At 37.2% G+C, this 22,652-nt stretch overlaps 3 protein-coding genes across 3 annotated transcripts; 2 read left to right on the forward strand and 1 right to left on the reverse strand.

Annotated features, from left to right (window-relative positions):
* The first annotated feature begins 221 nt into the window (after nt 1-221).
* LOC112049299 (tubulin-specific chaperone A) lies at nt 222-1,524 on the forward strand. The gene is made up of 2 exons (XM_024087139.2): nt 222-465; nt 969-1,524. The coding sequence occupies exons 1-2, from the start codon at nt 257-259 to the stop codon at nt 1,096-1,098; spliced, it is 339 nt and encodes a 112-aa protein (XP_023942907.2). The 5' UTR covers nt 222-256; the 3' UTR covers nt 1,099-1,524.
* LOC112049298 (regulator of nonsense transcripts 3B-like) lies at nt 1,164-3,225 on the forward strand. The gene is made up of 4 exons (XM_024087138.2): nt 1,164-1,745; nt 1,947-2,133; nt 2,418-2,640; nt 3,049-3,225. Exons 1-4 carry the CDS (start codon nt 1,164-1,166, stop codon nt 3,140-3,142), a joined length of 1,086 nt encoding a protein of 361 aa, XP_023942906.2. The 3' UTR covers nt 3,143-3,225.
* Nucleotides 3,226-3,822: 597 nt separating this feature from the next.
* On the reverse strand, nt 3,823-21,767 carry LOC112049304 (DDB1- and CUL4-associated factor 12 homolog). The gene is made up of 10 exons (XM_024087143.2): nt 21,225-21,767; nt 19,435-19,591; nt 14,489-14,641; nt 13,557-13,678; nt 12,965-13,064; nt 11,534-11,681; nt 10,802-10,959; nt 9,758-9,914; nt 9,430-9,527; nt 3,823-8,790 (listed from the first exon to the last, which is right to left on the reverse strand). Exons 1-10 carry the CDS (start codon nt 21,320-21,322, stop codon nt 8,638-8,640), a joined length of 1,344 nt encoding a protein of 447 aa, XP_023942911.1. The 5' UTR covers nt 21,323-21,767; the 3' UTR covers nt 3,823-8,637.
* Between the last annotated feature and the right edge of the window lie 885 nt (nt 21,768-22,652).

Below are 22,652 nucleotides of genomic sequence, written 5' to 3' on the forward strand. Positions count from 1 at the left end.
GAGAGCCATTTAGTAATCTTTGCATTGCCAAATTAAAATCCTCCGAGAACATCAAATACAATGATGATTTCCGAACGTATTTTAAAACTTAATTGTCAACGTCAAGTGTGAAGTGATGTCATATCAATGTCATCTTAGTTGACATCTGAATTGACACTTCTTTTGACGTTTGTGGTTTGACAATTGACATCCGTGACAAGAAAATGAAAATGATTCACTTTTCGAAAAACAAAAACCGAACGCGTTGTTGAGAACAATGGCAGATCCCCGCATTAGGCAAATAAAGATCAAAACTGGCGTAGTTAAACGTATAGCCAAAGAGAAGGTGGTTTACGAGAAGGAGGCGGAACAACAAAAAGTTAGAATACAGAAGTTAAAAGACGAAGGGCAGGACGAACACAACATTAGGAAGCAGGAAGAAGTCCTTCAGGAGTCGCTTATGATGGTACCGGATTGCCAGCGGCGGTAAGTTGATCTAAATATAAATTTACGCTTCGGGGAGGTCTTTAACAGTATTATTTTTTGGTCTAGGAATCGTATTTACAGAAATATTGGCAGAGATAACTGCAGGTGGTTTGTAGGTTAGTAATTTATGCAGCAACTTAAAAAACCAAATTCCTATCCTTTTACGGTATCTAACAACTATACAAAGTTAATTGACATTAAAATAGGTATAATTATAATTATTATTCTTGTAATGCAAGTATTTCTTATAATAGTTTTTCAAGACTTAATACACCCAATTATGCCTTTATTAATCATTCTTTGGCATTTATTATTTTTTTTGCTGCAAGTTTGGTTTTTGGGTGAAAATCTTTTAAAATCACATGAAAATGTGTTTAAGTATCAGTAAACAAAATGATAAGTAGGATAATTTTTACTTGCCTCTAATGTTCTTTAACTTACAAATGTACAGACATCAAGTTTCTAATCCCACATCGAAATAATGATTATTTAACCTTTTTCAGATTAGCAAAAGCATTCACAGATCTTAAAAACACACTGAACACAGAGCAAGATCTCAAAGAGCACGAAGACTACCTAGCAGCAGAACAAGTATTAAAAGACGCTGAATGTCAGCTGCCAGAGGCCTCATAATCTTCTACACCATCAATTTCTAATACCTTTACATATTTATAACAATTAATATTAATATTACAATCATGTCTTATACGCCTAGCTTTTATGACAGAGGCAATTTTACATTCCAAAGAAACATGCAAAACTTTCAAAATATTCCCCCAAATTTTCCATTAGTGCCGCCCCCTCCGCCTCCTGTTACTCCCTTTTTGTTGACCCCAGAATTATCAGATCAGGAGTACATTAAGAAGTTTGAGAATCGCATCCCTGTTACTGTAAAGAAAAAGATCAATAAGTTTAACATATCAGAACTTCACAATAAATTGCATACACTAGTTCTATCATTGAATGATATAAAAAATCAAGAATGCATGTTGTCCAACAACATAAACACATTGTCTGAAGAAGAGTGGAATAGTGCGCTCAATAACATAAAAGAGAACAGAGATGTTATTGAAAGTGTGACGGCACAATTAAGCAGTTCGTACCTAGATATGAGCAGAAAACTAGTTGCTAAGAGGACAGCTAAGAGATTGAGATTGAAAAGGCTTAAGGAAGAGAGAAAGAGGGAGAAGCAGGAACAAATAAAAGAGTTGGAAGAGAGATCACGCAAAATAGATGAGAATTTGCAGAAGATAAAGGATGATATTCAGAGAGTTAAACAGGTAATTAATCTCATGATTTTGATTATATTATGCAGTTTTTTAATCCTAAAATGGATGGTCTTTCCCCGACTAGTTGGAGGGGAATGTGAATATTGGTTATATTTAAAAAAAAAAGATATGGCAAATATTCCTTCTTTAAAAAAATGACTATGACTATGACTATGACTATGACTATGACTAGAACAAAAATCTTATTTACAGGAGGAGGAAGCCAAGATCCAAGCTGATATTCTATTGAAAGAGGTAATAAAGAAGAAACAGGATGCCAAGAAGAGTATAGCAAAGTTAGAAGCACTTGTAAAGTTGAGAAGAGCACGTCAGAACACTGCTAGAGGTAGAGGGCAGGAGGTATCTGACGCTGAGGCAACTTACTTTCAAAATAGCATAGGTAAGTAGTTAGTTAGTGGTAATAACTTAAAAAAAAGAAAAATAAAAGTATGATTGGATAATAAAAATTAACTATTTAATTTTCTTTTATAAAAAAAAAAATTAAATAGTTAATTTTTTTTATAAAAGAATATTTGCCATATCTTTTTTTTAATATGACCAATATCGGCTATTAAATTATATTTGACCCATAAGCTATTTGCTTAAAGCTGTTGCAGCTGATTGCAGAATAGTAATGAATTATAAAAAAAAAATATTTGATTCTATAATTTTTTTTATTTACAGAACGAATTAAAAAGCTATGGGAAATCAAACTGTTGGCATATGAGAAAGAGGAAGCTGAGTCACGAGCTCAAATGGAACAGACAAACAAACAGAAAGACAGCTCTACTCTTGTGGAGAAGGAAGTCAAACGTAACTTGCTGAAGTGGAGGAAGGCACTGTTCGGTGGAGATTTGTACCCTCAGGTGGACTTCAAGGGGGATATGGCGACGTTTATTGATGTTAGGTATGTATTGTAATCATAAAGTTATCATCTGGGACGTCAGACTGTCCATCATTCTCCTATATCTATTGACATTAATTTAATGGTCTCCAATTCAGTTTACAATGCGCTTATTAACTTTGCGCTTAAGTACAGAATGCTTGGGACTATTTTCCATAACTTCAAGGTTTTGAGGACTCCATTTATAGGAGCCGAACTACTTTTTTTTTTATTAAACACAAAAACTTTTTGTTTTCATGCATAGTTATTCAAAAAATACGACTATCCATGCAACACAGGCCTTTATATTTTTTTATGACTTTTAAATTTTTTTTCTTGATGTTTAATTTTTTTTTTTTATTATTATTCCATGTACTGTACGAAATTAATATTCTTTATATTAATTTTGATATGAGTCAACTATTGTTTCAGATCACATTGGGACCGCTACATAGATGGCAGTGAGGGTTCAACCCCTCTACCCATGGGGTGGGTCGTACCCAGCTCGAAAACAGTCACGACTTAAGCCTACTATATTTTTGCATACACTTTGTAGAAATTATGTTTTTTATGCATTTATTGCTTCAGAATAAAATGCTTTGTAATATACTTCGTGGTTTTTTTTGGATAGGTAATATATTTATGACCCAAGGATTTTTTTTGTCTCATTTATTTATTAGTTCTTTTTTTTAATTTTTAACAATATCAAGTTTTAAGTTTTTAACAAATACAAAAAACTGTTAAAAATTTATAAAAAAAAATATTATCAAGGTGCTAAATATTAGATAAAAAAATCACATACTATTATATTAAGTTCCTATATAAGTAGTGATTTTTGGTTTTTCAATGATGAGATGATTTTTTAGTAGAATATTTGCCTCATGCCCAATTAAAAAAAAATACTATTTATAATTCATACATAGTCTGAAAGACTGTTAGGAATAGTTTTTTGCTTGCAGGGTTCGAATCCAGGACTTCTCGGCGTTGTGTATGGCTCCTTTGCTGTAGAGTTATTGGACTATTCATAATCATATTTACATAAAACATCATTGAATTACTTTCACCTTCTTTACGTCATTGATGAATCTGGATCATCAATGACGTAAATCACTTTATTCATTGCTGGAAACTGAAACACTATTCAGTACAGACAAACGGTGGATTTTTTTCATGTTGCGAATGCGATATAATACACAAATAAAAAAATTATATACAAATTAAAAATTAATTTATTAAAAATTTACAATTGCTTTATAATTATGTATTTTAATTTAAGGGAACACAATCCTCTAGCAAACTTCTAATTTTAATTACTATTTAAAATTTAATATGCCCATTTTTCTATATAATATTAAAGGCGGTCCGGTCCACACTTGCGGAAAATTCGCGGAAGTTTTCAAATAAAATTACTATACTATGATAAGTGAAATCTAACACTGTTTATTATTTAAATGAAAAATGTAGTTCATTTTGGTTTGTTTTGCGTTTTTTATCTAAAGCCACTCTTGCTACAAATTATGTAAATATTAAATATAGGTAGGTACTTATATGCATCATAGCAAATTCAAGTTATGTAAAAAGCCGTGTTATATAATTGCAATTTGACATTAGTATAATCAATACTATATACTTATCGAGCGATATGTAATTATTTATATTAAAAATTTTAGAAATAAAAATTTTGGATTTTTTTTAATTTTCCATATACTAATCCATTATTTAAATAATTAAGTTACATATTTATGATTGTAAAACGAAGAAAGTCAGATACTATATACAGATTAAGTAATAAAACTCATTTGCAAACTATATCATATGATTATCCCATATCAATAAAATAAAAAAAAGACTAACCACAGCGATTTTCTTCTCTTGTGTAGGCACCGCCTTATTTTAATAAAGTCTTAAGCCGCTTACAGACTTCGGTCAGCGTAATTGTTGTTATAATGCAAGGCTATTGTGAATTTGTAAGCAATGACCTGTTCAAAATTCATTTATTACCAGAATTTGGTCTCATGTATATTTATCTACAATCTGCCTAATAGACGTGTAAGCTTATTATATTACAAAAAAACAAGTAAATGTTCAAATGTTTAAAAAAAAACAAATGTAATGTTAAAATGGAATAAAATTTTATGTCTTCGAATAGGAATTATAGTACGTCAACTTTTTGATGAAACAAGCAGATGAGCCACCTTATCTAAAGTGAAAATTATCATCACCTGAGGTACAGCTATCTACTTTACTCACTCCTTTACATTTTAACATTTGCGTTTTGGATGCTTTGATATTATTGTATGATGTAGTGAGATTTAGTGGCTTATCTTTACATGATATTACAATAAAATCATTCAAATACTTACTTATTCTACATAAATTCTGGAAGATCGTTCAAAGGAAGACACTGAGATATTATATTATGAAGAATTAGGCCAAAAGTCCATCTTTTATTGCACTTTATCTCATACTCACACATATCGTTTAAAATTGGTTGTCATACATGCGGTTGCGTTAATCCCGACAGTCTGTACACAGCTTTACAATCACCACTTCATTTCATTATAGCTATAATAATTTTGTGTAATTTTTTTCAACTAGTCCAGTCAATAAGTGAGTTTCTTGAGCAATATCGTTGGCACACAGTTAGTTTTATTTACAAAAACTGGGGAGATTTTTTAGCTTTCATATAAGTGAAGGCAAACGTGAGTCATTCAAACAGATAATAAATATTGATGATGACATCATTATCTTGGTCTTGAAATGTTCGTGGAGGTATAGGGAAGGTTTAAAAGGTGAGATAAATTAGAATAATAATTTAAAACAACCCTGTTCTATTTCTTATACAAACGTTTAAGGGTCAATTATAGATCTTAAGGGTAGGGTAGGGTTGGGGTAGGGTGGAAGTAAAATAGGATAGGGGTAAGGAACAAGTCAAAGCGAAGCTTGACTAGTCATTAAAATTCTTCAGTTTTCATGTTATTTATATTTAACGAATCTTTCTCCAGAAACTCACTTCTAGACTACACTAATATATTATTTTTAATTACAATTTTTATACTACTTAGAATACAGTGTACATTTACAAAATGCAATACTAGAGCTTAGAAGGTGTGACTTGACACTGAAACGTATGTGTTATAGCTTGGCAACTTCGTTCGTAACACGCCCGATGGTCCACGCGGGTCGGGGGGCGTTTAGCGATGAATGAAAAACCCACGACTGATGGACCTCACTTCCCCGCACGCACGATTTCACACCCGCTCAATTTTCACCCCGTCGCGTATCATGGGAGTGTCATTAACGAACTTGCCAGACTATACATATAGTACAAGATCCGACATAACAAATATATACCCTCATCTGTTATTTAATTGTTATAAGATATAAATGATAGAAAATATTCACATTGACACAGTGCACATAGGTTGCCTAGTTCAATTATTATTTTTTTTTTAAATTTATTTAATCTCCTTTCCTCATTGGTTAATTAAAAAAAAAATCGTACTTGATAATAAATATACCCAAAAGAATTTAAAAAGGTTTCCTGCTTTCATACTGCAACTGGGGGGCTGCCCGATATAAACAATTAAATTAACGTTATATACATGCCTTCATCAGTTCTGCTTCCATCTTAGACTGCATCATCACTTACCATCAGGTGAGATTGTAGTCAAGGGCTAACTTGTCAAGAATAAAAAAAAAAATATTAAGTTATCTAATATGTCAATAAAAGCTTATTTAGCTAGTGCATCTAGATGTTTGCCTTTCATTTAGTTCATGGTTTCCTAGATTTTGTGTGAAAAATTTGTCTACCGCAATTTAACTAGGCAACCTATTTGCAATGTATCACTGAATATTGTCTATCATTTATCTCTTATCACTAATAAATAACAGATGAGGGTATATATCTCTGATGCCGGATCCTAGACTATACTGATAGATGAATTTATAGAAAACACTCCATTTTCATCGCTCATGAACATCGATCGCCTATTAAAAAGTGGATGCACAATCAGCGACCAAAAAACGTCACTCAATAAGTGCCAAACACAACATCTTGGCACTCAATTCAAGTAGTCGTTGCATTTACAAATTCAACCCAAAAGGTTGAATTTGCTCTGATTTTGGGATTTTATTGAATATTGGACTATAATTAAAGGCCTTTAGGTATAATTTTCTTTACCAATAATTCTAAAACTGCCAAAGCAAAATTAGCCAGTTTTCAAGTGTCTTCTACATGATTGTGCGTACTTTTATTATAAGAAGTCAATGTTTAAGAATCAAAAATGGCGTGTTCACTACAAACCCAATGAGGCTGATGGATGACTCTAGTGTCGAGTGCGAAAATTAAACAAAGATAGTGAACATTTCTATAAAACAACAAACCTATTGAATTTGGGTACAGCATTTATATAATAGTCTGTTTTTTTTTTAAATATATTTTTATAAATATGATTTATTTGTACGTGAAATTCCCATTTCGTTATTGCTTATTTTTGATAATATTCCAGTCAAATAAGTGTTTTACCACGGAATAAGAGATAATAAGCAGTAAAGTCATATACTTCATTATGGTGTATATGACTTAAAAATCAAATCAAAATCAAAAATCATTTATTTCAAGTAGGCTCAGTTTACAAGCACTTTTGACACGTCAGTTGACTATTTGTAAAGATTCTACCACCGGTTCGGAAGGCAGGTTCTGCTGAGAAGATACCGGCAACAAACTCAACAGTTGCTCTTTTGAAAAAGTCATACAGTATTATAATTTACAATTGATAACAATTACAATTTCTTATAGTTTTATTTCCTGTGTGAAGGTGGAAGCTGATCCAATGGCCTCCAAGCGCTTTTATCTTTAAGGAACTCATCAATGTTGTAGTAACCTCGACTAAGTAAATGTTTTTTAACACATTGCTTAAAGCTATGCATTGGCAGGTCCATCACAGTCTTGGGGATCTTGTTATAGAAGAGTTGTTAAAATAAATTAAGTATTCTAAAAATTCTCGAAGTTTACAATATCTCGTGTCTGCGTCGTAAGTTATTGAAGGTCAAGGATTTCGCTCTTTCATTTTCATAATTAATGACATCATTGGATTTATAGAAACAGATAATAAAGAAAACCTTTTGATATTTAATGATCGTTTTGATATAGATCGATGAATTGTAATGCAGATTTTATGAGACTTTAAACAACCTATTTAACACCAAAATAAAGGCGTATAGGAGTTAACAGTTTATTATCTCTCATTCCGAAGTTGAGCTCTTTATTTTGCTTAATTGACTGGCCTATAACTGGTCACATTTTTACAAAGAATTACGTTTATAAATACGGGCAGTTCATTCTTTGTTGTTTAAAATATTTACAATAGAGATTGATAATGTAAAACTTTACCAGGAGGGCTAGCAAGTTACGAATTCACCTCTATCCCTCTCCGTCTAACACGATACTGTAGACAAAGAGCGATGTATACGAGTTCGAAGCTCACACTGTCCGAGTGATAAAAACATCGTTACAGAATAGCCTCCCAGTATTCACATATAATATACTCAGGGGCACAATTATCTGCCCACTTTAATATGACGCGAGTATATTAAAGTGGGCGGATAATTGTGCCACTGAGTATAGAATACTATACTGTTGTATAATATATACTATGCTGTATTGATCGAAAGTTACATAAGTATTCTGGTAACCATTAGGGTTATTAGACCAAAAAATAGTTCTATGCCACAATTTGCATTGCTTGACCGTTTGACTTGTATTTGGTCAAGGGGGCCATTATTAGTGACCAGTATATTACGGTGACCAGTATAAAATGGCGACCAGTATATGGCGACCAGTATTATATGGTGACCAGTATTATATGGTGACCAGTATATGGTGACCAGTATATGGTGACCAGTATAATATGGTGACCAGTATATGGTGACCAGTACAATATGGTGACCATTAGTAATATGGCAAGTGTATTACCGTCATAGTTGCCACATGGTGACCACTGACCACATGTAGTGCGGCTACTGCCATATACCGGCGTAGTTGCCGATAAGCGGCGCGGGGAGGGGTCCCCCCGCGGTGAATATCCTGGTGCCGCTATCGTCGTAGCAGTGCGTGTAGATTGCTGGCACGTACTTCATTTGGTTGAAGCCGTCCGCCTCTTCATCTGGGAACTGAAAATATCACAATTGTAGTCAATATTTATCTTAACAAATAATTCACACGTCTAGAGAATGGGCGAGTTGCCTCTTTTGTGTTTAAACTGAATTATGGAAGTATTATAAGCTATATTTTATTTTGTCCCGTCAATAATAACCAGTAAAAAATTTAATATAAATGAATAAATGTCTACGTAAAAATTTTGCCGCCGAAACACAACACATTAGCAAGTGACGTCATTCATAGACGTTTGCCGTGGTGTGATATATCACGTCACCGCAAGCGCCAATCACAAACCGATGCCTTGTAGCGAATGACGTCACAGTTTATGATTGGCTTTTGCGGTGACGTGAAATACAATTTTGTTTTATAACAATATTACAATTACGGAATTAAATACACAAACAAAAATGTGATTAGAGTTTCTAGGCATCTAAACTGCCTATATGCAAAAAGTCTTTTTAGTTATATACAGCAGACGAGTAGCCTATTAAAAAAATTCTCAGGCATGCAGGTTTTACTCACAATGTTTTTCTGTCACCGTTTGAGACTATCCTAAAACGCAATCTTTTTTTAAATTATTTCATCAATTGTCATCATTATTTGTTACGAATTAACATTATTGTTTAGAAAAATATGAAGTAAAATCTTACCACGTATCCTCTAGAAGCTTTCAACGTGACAGTTTTGGAGGAATGAATGTTGCTCTCCAGGTATTTTCCCGCGCGCAAGTCGTAGAACATCAGTAACCCTGCAATCAAACGTTTTCAATTCAAACTACAATGCAACAAACTACAATATAGGACAAAGGATGTAAGTGCATGCACTTTTACATCCCGATGCGCTCTTCGCTTCACTTAGAGGTGTCTACGAGTGTGGAAGGAGAAACACTGTGCGATGGACTGCAGTTCCTGCAGTACCCCCACCGCCTGGAGGAACTGCATCAACTGTTAGTTAGAATGAACGTCTCGGTAGTCTCACCCAGACCGGTGCCGATGGTGAGCATGTCACCGCGGAAGCTGGCGGAGCGGATGCCGCAGCCGTTGTAGCGCGACGTGATCTTCTTCACCGACTGCAGCGTGCGGCAGTCCAGCAGCAGGGTGTACGACTTGCAGCCGATCGCGTATATGCCGCTTTCCTGCACAATCACAATAACTTAGACTTGGAGATAAAATATTAAATCAAATCAAAAATCATTTATTTCAAGTATGCTCAGTTTACAAGCAGTTTTGACACGTCACTTGACTATTTGTAAAGATTCTACTACCGGTTTGGAAGGCAGGTTCTGCTGAGAAGATACCAGTAAGCTCAGACCAATTATAGAAGGACCTGTATCACACTCATAGTCACGAACAAAATTGACTGTCATTTTCTGAAGAAAACGAGCTTAGATTTGGTATATATCTTATACTAAACTAAAAGTTTTTGCCCGTTTTTTACACAATTCAATTACACAAAAAGGTATTTTTACGGAGCTCTTTAACCGACGAACACGATTACAACTATTTAACATCGATACTATAGAGACAGTTTCTATAATCGCATTAGATCGTTGATCATATAGTTTGACAGAAAAGTAATGTCTAGCGAGACAGGTCCTATACAATAATTGGTCTGAGCCAGCAAGAAACTCAACAGTTGCTCTTTTGAAAAAGTCATACAGTATTATAATTTAAAATTGACAACAATTACTGTTTACATTTCTTATAGTTTTACTTCTTGTGTGAAGGTGGAAGCTGATCCAACGGCCTCCAAGCATCTTTAAAATTAACTTTAATAACTATCCACCACGATAATCATTAATTGTTCATCAGAATACTACTGAGAATTTTTTGTGATTCTTTGAGAGTGAAAATGTTTGTTTTCTTTCACCGTTGACCAGTTTCGAATGGTTGTATTAGCTATTAGTCGGTCACCACAGCCTCGACCAGTCAGTCTTCGGGGTGCACCACGAGCAGGTGAGGCAGTAGGGGAGGGTATCTGGTACTAGCCCCCCGTTCCAGCCCGCTAAGCCTAACTGCTGACCTGCGTGGCGAGGCAGACGAGGTCCTGGCACGAGGGCAGCTTGCGCGACAGCGTCTGGCGGAAGGTGGCCGCGTTCCACACGTGGATGTAGCCGTTGAGCGTCAGCGCGGCGATCTCGCGCCACTTCTCGTTGAACGTGATCGCGCGCACTTTCTGACCTGAACCACAGAGGGGAGAGAACTTATCAAGGACACGCCTCGGAACACACTAAGAGTAAGTATAGACCGCGGCAAATACGTTGAAAATAAAGGTCATTCGATGGTAACTACATTTCGCTGTGCAACTAAACAAGGTACTCTCATCTGATGATGATGATAATTGTGTGAGGTTATTAAAGAAACGCCTCAAGTAAACAAAATAGCATCATTGTTTTAGAAGTTCCAGGATTTATTCTGGTAGTGGTATCGGAAGTTGTCCACAGGAACTCTTTAACTAAACAAGATAGTGTCATTGTGTTTGGACTCATGGGAATTACAAGGCGTGTACTATAAATATCCCAGTGTCCCTGCGGGCTATTTCCGACACTACCACTAGAACTTGAACACTACAATTGAATAAGCATTTTCGAAAAAGGCACATGTCTGAAAAAAAACTAAAGTCTAGGTGGAAAAGTTCTACGGCTGTTTTTATGCCACTTCACTCCCTTATGTTTCGTAGCCAGGATTTCCTCTTTCTTCCTACTAAACTTTAGCCTGCAATCTTAGATCATGAGTAGACAAACACAACAAGTACCCGCTCTGCAGTCGCGCAGCGCGACGGGCGCCACGTAGCCGTGGTGCGGCGCGGGCTGCGCGTCGGGCGGCGCGCGCCACAGCGCCAGCTTGGAGTCGCGCGACCCCGTCACCAGGAACTCGTCGTCCAGCCAGCACATGTCCAGGATCTGCGGCAGACACCAACGTCTCAATGTAGTGTATCCTCTAGCGCTGTGACGTAACGCAGGTATGCTATACTATAAATGTTAATCCATCGCAACGAGGCATTTCCCTTAGTAGAATAAGAATTCAACTAAGGGAAATGCCTTACTTGAATTCTTATTCAACTAAGACAACTAACAGTTGAACATTTACTAAGACAACTAACAGTTGAATAAGAATTCAACTAAGGCATTTCCCTTAGTTCAATTCTTGTTCTAAGGGAGATGCCTCATTGCGATATTCGTCATCAACCCATATTCGGCTCACTGCTGAGCTCGAGTTTCCTTTCAGAATGAGAGGGGTTAGGCCAATAGTCCACCACACTGGCCCAATGCGGACTGGCAGACTTCATACACGCAGAGAATTAAGATAATTCTCTGGTATGCAGGTTTCCTCACGATGTTTTTCTTCACCGTTTGAGACACGTGATATTTAATTTCTTAAAACGCACACAACTGAAAAGTTGGAGGTGCATGCACCGGACCGGATTCGAACTCACACCCTCCGGAATCTGAGGCAGAGTTCATATCCACTGGGCTATCACGGCTCTCTCATTGCAGTATAGTATATAGTTATAGTATACCATACCTGCGTTACGACGTCACAGCGCTAGAGGAGCATGCACACACCCAGTCAGTCTCAACAACAGATCGAAACAAGTAAAAGACAGTACGTCGTCGTTTCATTGAAGCATTGTTGCAACAAACTTCTTCAGTAACTTGAGTACACTCTCCAAAGTATATCCGGAACAATGTATTCCGTCTGCAACATCATAATTCTGCAGGAATTCGAAACAATACATTCCTGAACCCGATGTGTTCGCTAACCAACACTAACGATTTTCGAGTTTTGTCGTTTCTTTAAAACTGTCAAGTCAGTCAAGTGTCACTGCTAAGCATGTAACGTAAAAGCGTTCCTACTGACTGCAATGTTGAAGCGGAAATACTGCTAATGGCATCTGCTGCACCATTAGCATCGTAAACAAACAAACAATCTAATCTGTCCTCTATGAAAAGATACTCGGAAAGTGAGAAAAGACTGCGACGTTGGTGGTAGGCCAAATGGCAGGTACACCAGCGTTCTGAAGGTAGGAGGGGTTTTTAGCCGGTAGGAGTCCGGCACTACCCAAACGGGTGTCTATGAGGATTTTCCCCCCTACAGAAAAAAAAATCTGATCTCTATGTAATATTACTATAGATTTGGTTACACGCCAACAGCTTTGACTTAAAAATAGATGAGTGATACGTACCCAGTCCCGGTGCGCCTCCCCCACACACACAGGGTCGAGTGTGGGCAGGCTGTAGATGGCTAGCTCGCACGAGTTGCGACCCCCCGTCGCCAGCAGCGTCCTGGAATACCATGTTAGTATGATTCCAGAACTTCCTCTTGTTCCAGATCTTTGCATTGTTTTACTCTGGTTCAAGCAAATTCGGACCTAAGGACTGTGACACAGGATTTATATTCCTTTGAATCAAATAGCGATAGCGATTTAGTGTTCCGGTATGATGTCGTGTAGAAACCGAAAAGAGTGTGGATTTTCATCCTCCTCCTAACAAGTTAGTCCGCTTCCATCTTAGATTACGTCATCACTTACCATCAGATAAGATTGTAGACAACAGGTAACTTGTAAACAATAAAAAAAAAATTGTTGATTGTTGAACAATAGCGGCAAATCAAACATATTGGTTTCCTCATCCCTATCCTCAGCGCAACAACAAAGAGGCTGTTATTTTCGATTCATCCCTATCCTCATCGCAACAACACAAAGGCTGGTATTTTCGATTCGGTCTACAATACGTGTTGTTTTGTTGACGAGATGTCGTTGCTGATACTGATGTCACCTAGAGGGGTTGATCTGCAGCGCATGTATGCCGGTCTGGTTCTCGGCGCCGGGCCACGGCGCGCGCGGCCGCAGCGTGGGGATCGCGTCCAGCGAGCGGGAGCGCACGTCGTACACCATCAACTGAGACAATTGGCAAATATTGGGAATAATTATTGACGGCAGAAGTGTATATTTTAAACAAAACTTTCAATACTTTATGATTCTTGTCAAGATAAGGGTAATTTTATTCTTGAATTATTATTTTCTCATTTATATTAAGGTCATTAATATAAATGAGAACCAGAAATGGCCCCAGTACATATCCTTGAAGCACCCCTTTTATACAATTGACTAAGTAGTACACATTTCATTTATGTATACTTTCTATATTCTATTATTTGATTAAAAGGAACTCAGGCAATTTACGGCTTTATCCCAGCTTTAACTAGTGGACGCCCAAGACTTTGTTTGACCTTAGACCCACCCCCTTAATCTGTTCTTAGCAGACGTCTGTTACTATAAACTATATCCCTATTAAATTACACCTTTGTATGTTAAGAGGTTGACAACCAAATTCCTTAGACAAGACACAAAATACACTTTTCTTTTTCTTTTTCCCTAGGATTTTTTCCCAGGATATAAAATGTTGAGTGTCTATAAGAGTTGCTTTAAGAAAATAGTGACTCATTATTAACTGTTAGCCTAGTGTCGCCCCCGACCAATGAGATTGCCTAAAATTATAAAGGCAAGTCCACAATGAGCACAATGATCTATGGTGAATATTCATACCACACCCCCATGCCTCACAGAATATGTGCAGCTATTAATTTCTATAATTATCATAAACATCTGATTGCTAATCTTCCAACCCATATTTTACTATATCAAGAGAGGCCTAGCTCTGTAGTAGGCCATTCAAATAGGCTAATGAAGATAAATTGTCAATGTAACCTTGTTGCACTTGGTGCCGAACACGACCTGCCGGTCGGACAGCCACTGCGAGCAGAACACCTTGTTCATGTTGCCGAGGTTGATGGCAGACTCGCGGAACATGTCGTTGGTGAGCATGTGCCGCGTGGCGTACGACGGCTCCACGGAGCGCGGCTGACAACAAAATAATTCATCATCATCATCATCATCATCATCATCATCATCATCATCATCATCATCATCATCATCATCATCATCTGCAAACTGGATGAACTTTTGTAATAACTTCCTAACACCACAGAAGTAGCAGGAACCAGTCTTTTGTATACAGTACAATACGCTCGTTCCAGCAAGTTCATGCTTCATGTCATTGGACCACATAATAAGGCTGAGTTTGCGGCCAGTTGCCATGTTACTAGGTAGGCGAGTAATAATAATTAGTTTCTGTGTATTTTTTTTCATTTTTATTTCTTTTTTTTATTGTAGTTTAAGCAAAATAAATTCAAAATTGAATTAATTGTATTTATGTATGCCTAGTAATAAGTATGGTAATACAGATTATTTATTATTATTATTTTTTCTCTCATTTATTTATTACTTCTATTTTTTTTAAATTTTTAACAATATAAGTATAAAATACAAAACATTATTATTATTATTTTTTTCTCTCATTTATTTATTACTTCTTTTTTTTAAATTTTTAACAATATAAGTATAATAAAATACAAAACATTATTAAAAATTTATAAAAAAAAATTCACCCTCCCGCTGCGGGACATTTGAGTGTCCAAGCAACCGGTGGTCAGGGCTCCAGAGTGAGGAACCTCCTCACAATACGCGCCGTCTCAAGAATCACTGCCTTTTGTATCCGACTCTTGATCCAACAGTTAAGCGAAAGCTTCTTAAGATGTTGGTCGAAGCTTTTCGCTATAAGACCATTGACTGAAACAACTATCGGAACAATAATAGTTGACTCAACATTCCACATGGCGGTAATCTCGTGAGCAAGGTCCAAGTATTTTGATACTTTTTCCTTTTCGGCTTTAACCAGATTATCGTCATGTGGAACAGTAATATCAACAATTATTGCACGACGCACTGACCGATCGACTAGCACTATATCAGGTCTATTGGCTACAATATACCTGTCAGTGATAATCGTTCGGTCCCAGTAGAGCAATGCACTGCTATTTTCAAGAACTGACGCTGGGTCGTACCTATAGTAAGGCATCTCAAAATCGATAAGGCCATATTGAAGAGCAAGCTGTTGGTGGATTATCTTGGCTACTTGATTATGTCTGTGCAAGTATTCGCCGTTAGCAAGGTGAGAACACCCGGACACAATATGCCTGAGGGACTCCCCAGGACGATGACACGCTCGACAGATGTCTAGAGTGCCATCTTTCATAATGTGTTTCCGGTAGTTTCTCGTCTTTATAACTTCGTCCATAATTGCACAGACAAAACCCTCGGTTTCCCCAAAGAGGTCACCGAATTGCAACCAAGATACAGATGTTATTTGATCTACATCCGGCCCAGTAAGGGCCTTGTAGAATCGTCCATGCAACTCCTTGCTCTTCCATATTGCCACACGATCTGAGTTACTGATTACTATAGGCTTGCGCCAGTTCTCTTTGCCTAGGGATAGCGGGGTAAGTCCCTTATCCACTGCAACGACATCCTGATACATACTCACATTCATCTTGAGAAAATGATCTCTGAGATTGCACACCTCACGATTATGGAGGTTCCTGGCGTTTAAGAAGCCACGTCCTCCACACTTGCGTGGGAGGTACAATCTCATTACAGATGAACGGGGGTGATGCATCCGTCAGCAGTTTGCGGACTTTACAGTCCAGGGAATCCAGTTCGGTTTGAGTCCACTTTAGAATGCCAAAAGTGTATATGAGTAAGGGCATGACCCAGCTATTAAAGGCACGCACCTTGTTACCGCCCGATAAAAGACTTTTTAGGACTTTTTTCAGGCGGCCAAAGAAGCGTTCCTTCACTACCTGTTTCATATTCCCTGCCTCAATACAAAGTGCTTCTGTCATTCCAAGGTATTTATAGGTCTCGCCTTCAAGGAGTGATCTGAGAATGACAGTTTCTGAAATAACTATATTCTCGGAGCTCACTATCCTTCCTCGCTCTACATTGATGACCGCACACTTGTCTACACCAAATTCCATCCTTATGTCATTGCTAAAGGTTTGAGTAATCTTCAGCAATGACACTAGGTCTGTACGCTTTGATGCATACAGCTTGAGGTCATCCATGTAAAGCAAGTGAGATATGAGCTCACCACCCCTGCGAAGGCGAAAGCCTAGCCCTGAATCCCGCAGTAAAGTACTGAGAGGATTAAGGGCTAGACAAAACCATAAAGGGCTCAAACTATCGCCCTGGAAAATACCTCGCCTAATCCCTATCAGTTCATTCGATTCAGAACACTCAGAAGCGCCTGGGTGACGAAGAACTGTCATCCACTGTCCCATACATGACTCAAGAAAAGAGCATAGTGTTGTATCGACCTTGTACAACCGCATGACCTCCATGAGCCATGAATGAGGCACCGAATCATAGGCCTTCTTGTAGTCTATCCAAGCAGCCGTGAGATTTTTTCTGTTTCGCCGAACCTGTTGGCAAATAGCAGTGTCTATGAGGAGAAGTTCCTTTGTACCACGAGACCGGGCCTTACATCCATTCTGTGTTGGGGCCAAAATATGATTTGCATTTATATGCATCGTTAATTTTGATGACAGAATGGATGTAAGGAGCTTATAGATGGTGGGTAAGCATGTTATCGGTCGGTAGTTTTTGGGGTCTGTGGTACTTCCGGATTTGTGTAGCAGGAACGTGACACCAGTTGTTAAAAATGCCGGTAGCGATCCAGTGTCAATGGCATTTTGAAATTGCACTGCCAAGATAGAATGGGCGCTACGAAACCATTTTAACCAGAAGTTGTGCAATCCGTCCGGTCCTGGGCATTTCCAGTTTGACGCCGGACGAATTGCACAACTTACATTTTCTGTAGTAATGGATATCGGAATCATTTTTTCCACCATTGCACACTCTTCCTTGACAGTACTCATCCAATCGCCTTCAGTGTGGCCTACGGGGGCCGACCAGATGCTACGCCAGAAATCTGACATAGCATCAGAAGTCGGAGGTTCCCCATCTGTCACACAGACACTGGATCGTTCCCAGTTCCTGTACACTTTCTGTTGGTCACTTTGGAAGATCCTATTCTGATTATACCGGTCAATACGCTCTTTATAACGCCTAATGCGTTGTGCCCATGCATAGACTTTCTGCTTCAAGAAGTCAATGCGTTCGGTGACACAAGCCAAGTACTGGAACGGACGTGTGTCAGTCCCAGCAAAAGCCTGAGTCACAAATCGCATAACTCTAGGACGATTGTTGCCCTCCTTGAAGCAGATTAGCTTAGCTATGAGAGTTCTAGTCAGTGTGATACGCCTTTCGATTCTGGTCCGCCAAGCTGGTGCTTGACCCGTCCTCTGCGGAGCCGTGCGTGGTTCAGGGAATTTGACACCCGCAATACGACACGCCGCAACGGCTCCACAGAATAGAATCGAATGCGTATCACTTAGGTCCTCAGATGTTACGAGATATTCACCTAAAATCTGATCTAGAACCCCCACTAACGCCATATTTCGTCTATGTACAGGCAAACGAGGCAATTTTGGTCTTAAATTAAGAGGCATGTACCTATATGTCATAATAGAATCCTCCAAAGTTCTCCTCAATTGCTCATAATTCTGGCTACTTACTTGCATATCGATACCATCCTGTAGCACCTCTGGGATGTTGGTTTGCAATGTTTGCTGAGGTAAGCTACGGATGGTATCGATTTGTACTGAAGTAGAGCGCAGTCGTTCAAGGTTAGCTTCATCCAGCAGATGACGTCGCTGGATTGCTCGCACCTGATCCGATAGTCGCTGCGCAGTCACGATCACTGTTGGCTCAAGAGTCTGAAACATAGACAACATCCTTGACCGGTACGCAGTAAGGTTAGTTCCCCCCTCTGTTGCCCCATAGTACGCACGCATGACGCTCTCATTGAGTGGACGAGACCATCTCATGCGGCGCACTATACCACCGGTAGCGGGAGCACTCACTGGAGCCCGCAGCTCCACTTGCCCCAAGCTCTCCGGTAGTATATCGTCGTCACTCTGCTGCTGGTATTGTTGCTGTTGTTGTTGCCGCCGCCGTGTGGTGACACCCTGATGAGTCCTCCGAACCGGAGTGGGTGTCACATCCCCCGCAGATGTTGGCGGGGTTTTAAATTCCTCCGGCGACGACGGCGATGATGACGACGATTCATAGTTCTTGATTTGTGCGCTCGTTCTGCCGCCTCCACGTCGCATGTTTTATCTTATTTGGGTTCATTGTATTATTCACTTGTTATATTGATGATAATTTCTATTTTATTTGAATTATTTATTGTATTTCTTTAAATTATTAAAATTATATTTAGTTGAGTGGAAAAAAACATGTCATTCCTGACGGGTGGCAGGTGTCATTATTATTATTATTATTATTAATGGACGTTGAACAGCACTGTGTTTTTCAGTGCATTTCCAGCAAAGTGGGACTCTAATGTTTATTGTGTTTTCAAACAATTTGAAAATTAACGCTGGAACTCAAATGAACTGTGTGACTGACCACAATTCAAAACATGATTTGTATGGGTAATAAGAAATACTTATCCTAATATTTTAATTTTAAGAATGTATGTGCAGTTTTTTTTTCGAATAGATTCTTCTGCAAATTATTTAATTTGAGACATAATTTTTATTAAATAAATGGAAGACAAAACGTTTATTTTTCAATTGTGCCACACATAACACCATAACATGAGTGTAGTGCCTTAACTACTTGAGCAAAAGTCAAGATAAAAGTAAAATAGTATGTTTGAATATATTGGTCATTACTAGATGATACATTACCTCAGGCGCCAATATCTCCCTGGAGCGCACATAGTCCACGAAGTTGTAAGACGTGGACAGTATCTTGTGCTGCTGGGTCGGCGTCTCCTCCTCGCTGTCACTGTCAGAGTAACACACAAAGTCTTCTGGCTTGTCAGGCTTACGCTGCTGTTCTAGCCTGGAATAGATTGTATTTTTTAAAACTAGACAAGTGTGAGTTGAACTGCCTTGACGATGGTTCCAAACAATGTTTACTAAACTTTTTACTTTAAAAACTATAACAAAATATATTTGAGATCCTGTTAACAAGCTCTTACATTTCCACATCTCATCTTACATTTCCTAGTATCGTGCTCGTCTTAAATGGTTACCAATACGATTTCGCCGTCAGTTCCATCTTCTTTGCCTCTTGTTTTCTATCCTTTATAACCCTCTGTCACCTTCCTACTTGAAAGATCGTTTCCGCTTTACATCGGAAATTGATCTTCTCAATCTACGTTCTCGAAGTGATAACCGTTTGGTCCTACCTTGTTCTAAGACAAAGTTTTTTAGCAAGTCTTTTACTTCTGAGGCTGTCAAAATGTGGAATAATTTGCCGTCTTTTGTCCGTGCCAGTAATTCACTTGCCATTTTTAAGTTTCGTTTGAAACAACATTATTTGTCGTTGAATTAAAATTTAATTTTTCGAGGTATTTATTTTATTGTTATTTATTATTTATGTAGTATATATTAATTATATATATATATATGTTTGTATTAGTTGTAATATATTATGTAATACATATGTAAATTTTAATATTATATTTATATATATTTTTTTTAATTATTTATATATATAATTACATATAATGTATTGCACCTTCCAGCTCTTTCTTCGCAAGTTCTCTCGTCAGGGGTTGCCTGGTAGAGATTACTTATAGTAATAAGGCAGCCTTTGCATGCTAAGTTTAATTTATGTTTTTAATGTTTCAATTTATAATTGTATTTTTGTGTGCAATAAAGTATTTCTTCTTCTTCTTCTTCTCTTTCATTTGACATATCAATGCAGTTTAAAAAAATATTTAATAATGATTGGGACAGACAGCTTAGTGAGCTCTTTGAGTACCACCACTATTAACCACTTTAACATTAAGAGAGATCTTAATAATAAAGTGGGTAGCATTAATATTGATTTGGCTATGAGATAATGTGTTTTCCTTTTTTCTGAGAAATTTTCAGTTATCATATCAGCCCAAAGTTAGAAAATTGGCAATAACATTGCCTTGTATAATATTGCCTAATTTTTTGGGCAACTATACCATAATATTTAGCTGTCACATAAACAAAACACATTTGTTTACATGACAGTTACCCATTTTATATTGTACTGAAGAATGTTGAGTCAATGAACTTTGTACATATTTATAGCTGTTAACATACATATTTGTTAATTTTATTGTAAAAGATAATATGATGAGGCCATGATAAAATATGAGCAAGTTGCTAAATTTCATATATTTAGTGTAAAATTACATTTAATATTGTATTGTTGATGGAAATGTTTGAAAATAATCAAACAAAAAATAGCAGAAGTGAACATAAATACAACATTAAATATATATCAGAATGCTTATATAATCCCAAATATTGTAAATACCTAATTAAACACAAAATCGTGTATAATCTATGTAATATGTAATAGAATAAGGACTCTTGAAACACTTTTTCCTGTTCCAAATTTAGATAAAAAGAATTTTATATGTGGTATTTTTTTCAACCAGATCGATATTTATGACACTACGCAAAAGAAATAGCCAAAAGACTGTTCTTACCTCAATGCCTTGACTTTGGCCCTTCTTTCTTTTATTCTATTGGTAAGGTAACACGAGGGATACCTTCCCTCAATGGCACGTCTCACGGTTTGCGCCATTGTATAAACTAATTAACAAAACCTAAGCCTTAATTATTAAACTAAATAAAAGGGCAGTCAACTAGTCACTTTCGTTTTGTCCTGTTGTACATGGTTCCATAGTGAGACATGTTGCATTATAGCATTAATGGCATCCACCATACGAATACTGTATGCACTCTCCTACAATTGGGCACTTTGTCAAACGAAACACATATTGAAAATATTGTAGTTTTCTAAATTAAATTTCTAAATTAGCTAATGATTTTATCGCCTTTGCATTTTACATTGAAAATATTGACCACAGACAATCATTCACCATTTGTCAGAAGCGTCAGACAGATGTGTCAAAAGCCAAAGACTATAAATACAAACGTCATTAATTTTTCGGAGGAATTAAACAAAGAAAATAAGGAATAATATTAAGTCAATAACTTCTTTACTTGTTGCTTAAACTTTTTTACTTTCTAATGTAAATAAAAAAACACGGGATTTGCTAGAAAAGAAAAAAAAAGAAGTTTTTTAAAATTATTTTCAATTGAAAACGGGCGTACATGCAAAATCAGACTAAGCAGATAAATAATATTACTTTAATAATAATAAAATCAACAAACAAAATATACACACTACAGCGCTTAATAACACTTATCGTTTCACTGGTCGGAGGTATTTCAATTTAGCACAATAACCGTTATAAATCCAGTTCGCGGTTGACCCACTTTTTTACCAGTTTCACATAAAAACCCAATGATCTCCTCTGTTGCCATATTAATAAGGTGATGCCAATACTTATTTATTTGGCAACTGCAATACTTTGAAGAGTGTTTTAACAGGGTTCGTAGGTACCTACCTAAAAAAAAATACATACATTGTATGCGATTATAATATACTTACGTTGTGTATAAACATTTTGTATAATTCGCATTTGAATAATCTAAATCTAATCGAAATAGTAATTAATATAAATGCGAAAGGTCACGAATTCTCGATAGCCGCTTGACGGGCGGGGAGGTAATGTAAAGTTAGTAGATGTCCGCTAAGAACTGATTTTACTACCGGGTCTCATTTTATAGTGTATTATCTATGGGCCCGGGTTCGCGGCAGACGAAGCTACGGGTGTCCGCTAGTGTTGTTATAGTCGCATAGGATTGTGTGAAACGCGTTCAGTATGCAACTGCGAAGCCGTAAAGCAGAATTCTGTGTGAAACCTATCATGGTGTTTCGATAGTGTCCGGGATCGATGGTTCCCAAAGGCATAGGTACCTAATTAGTTGCCCTACTTACAAGCCCTGTGCATGCCACTGTACATAGAGGTGTATCACTAATCACCATCAACTTTCCAAATCCAGGC

The sequence above is a fragment of the Bicyclus anynana genome, chromosome 17 (genome assembly GCF_947172395.1).
Source record: "Bicyclus anynana chromosome 17, ilBicAnyn1.1, whole genome shotgun sequence".
NCBI lineage: Eukaryota > Metazoa > Arthropoda > Insecta > Lepidoptera > Nymphalidae > Bicyclus > Bicyclus anynana.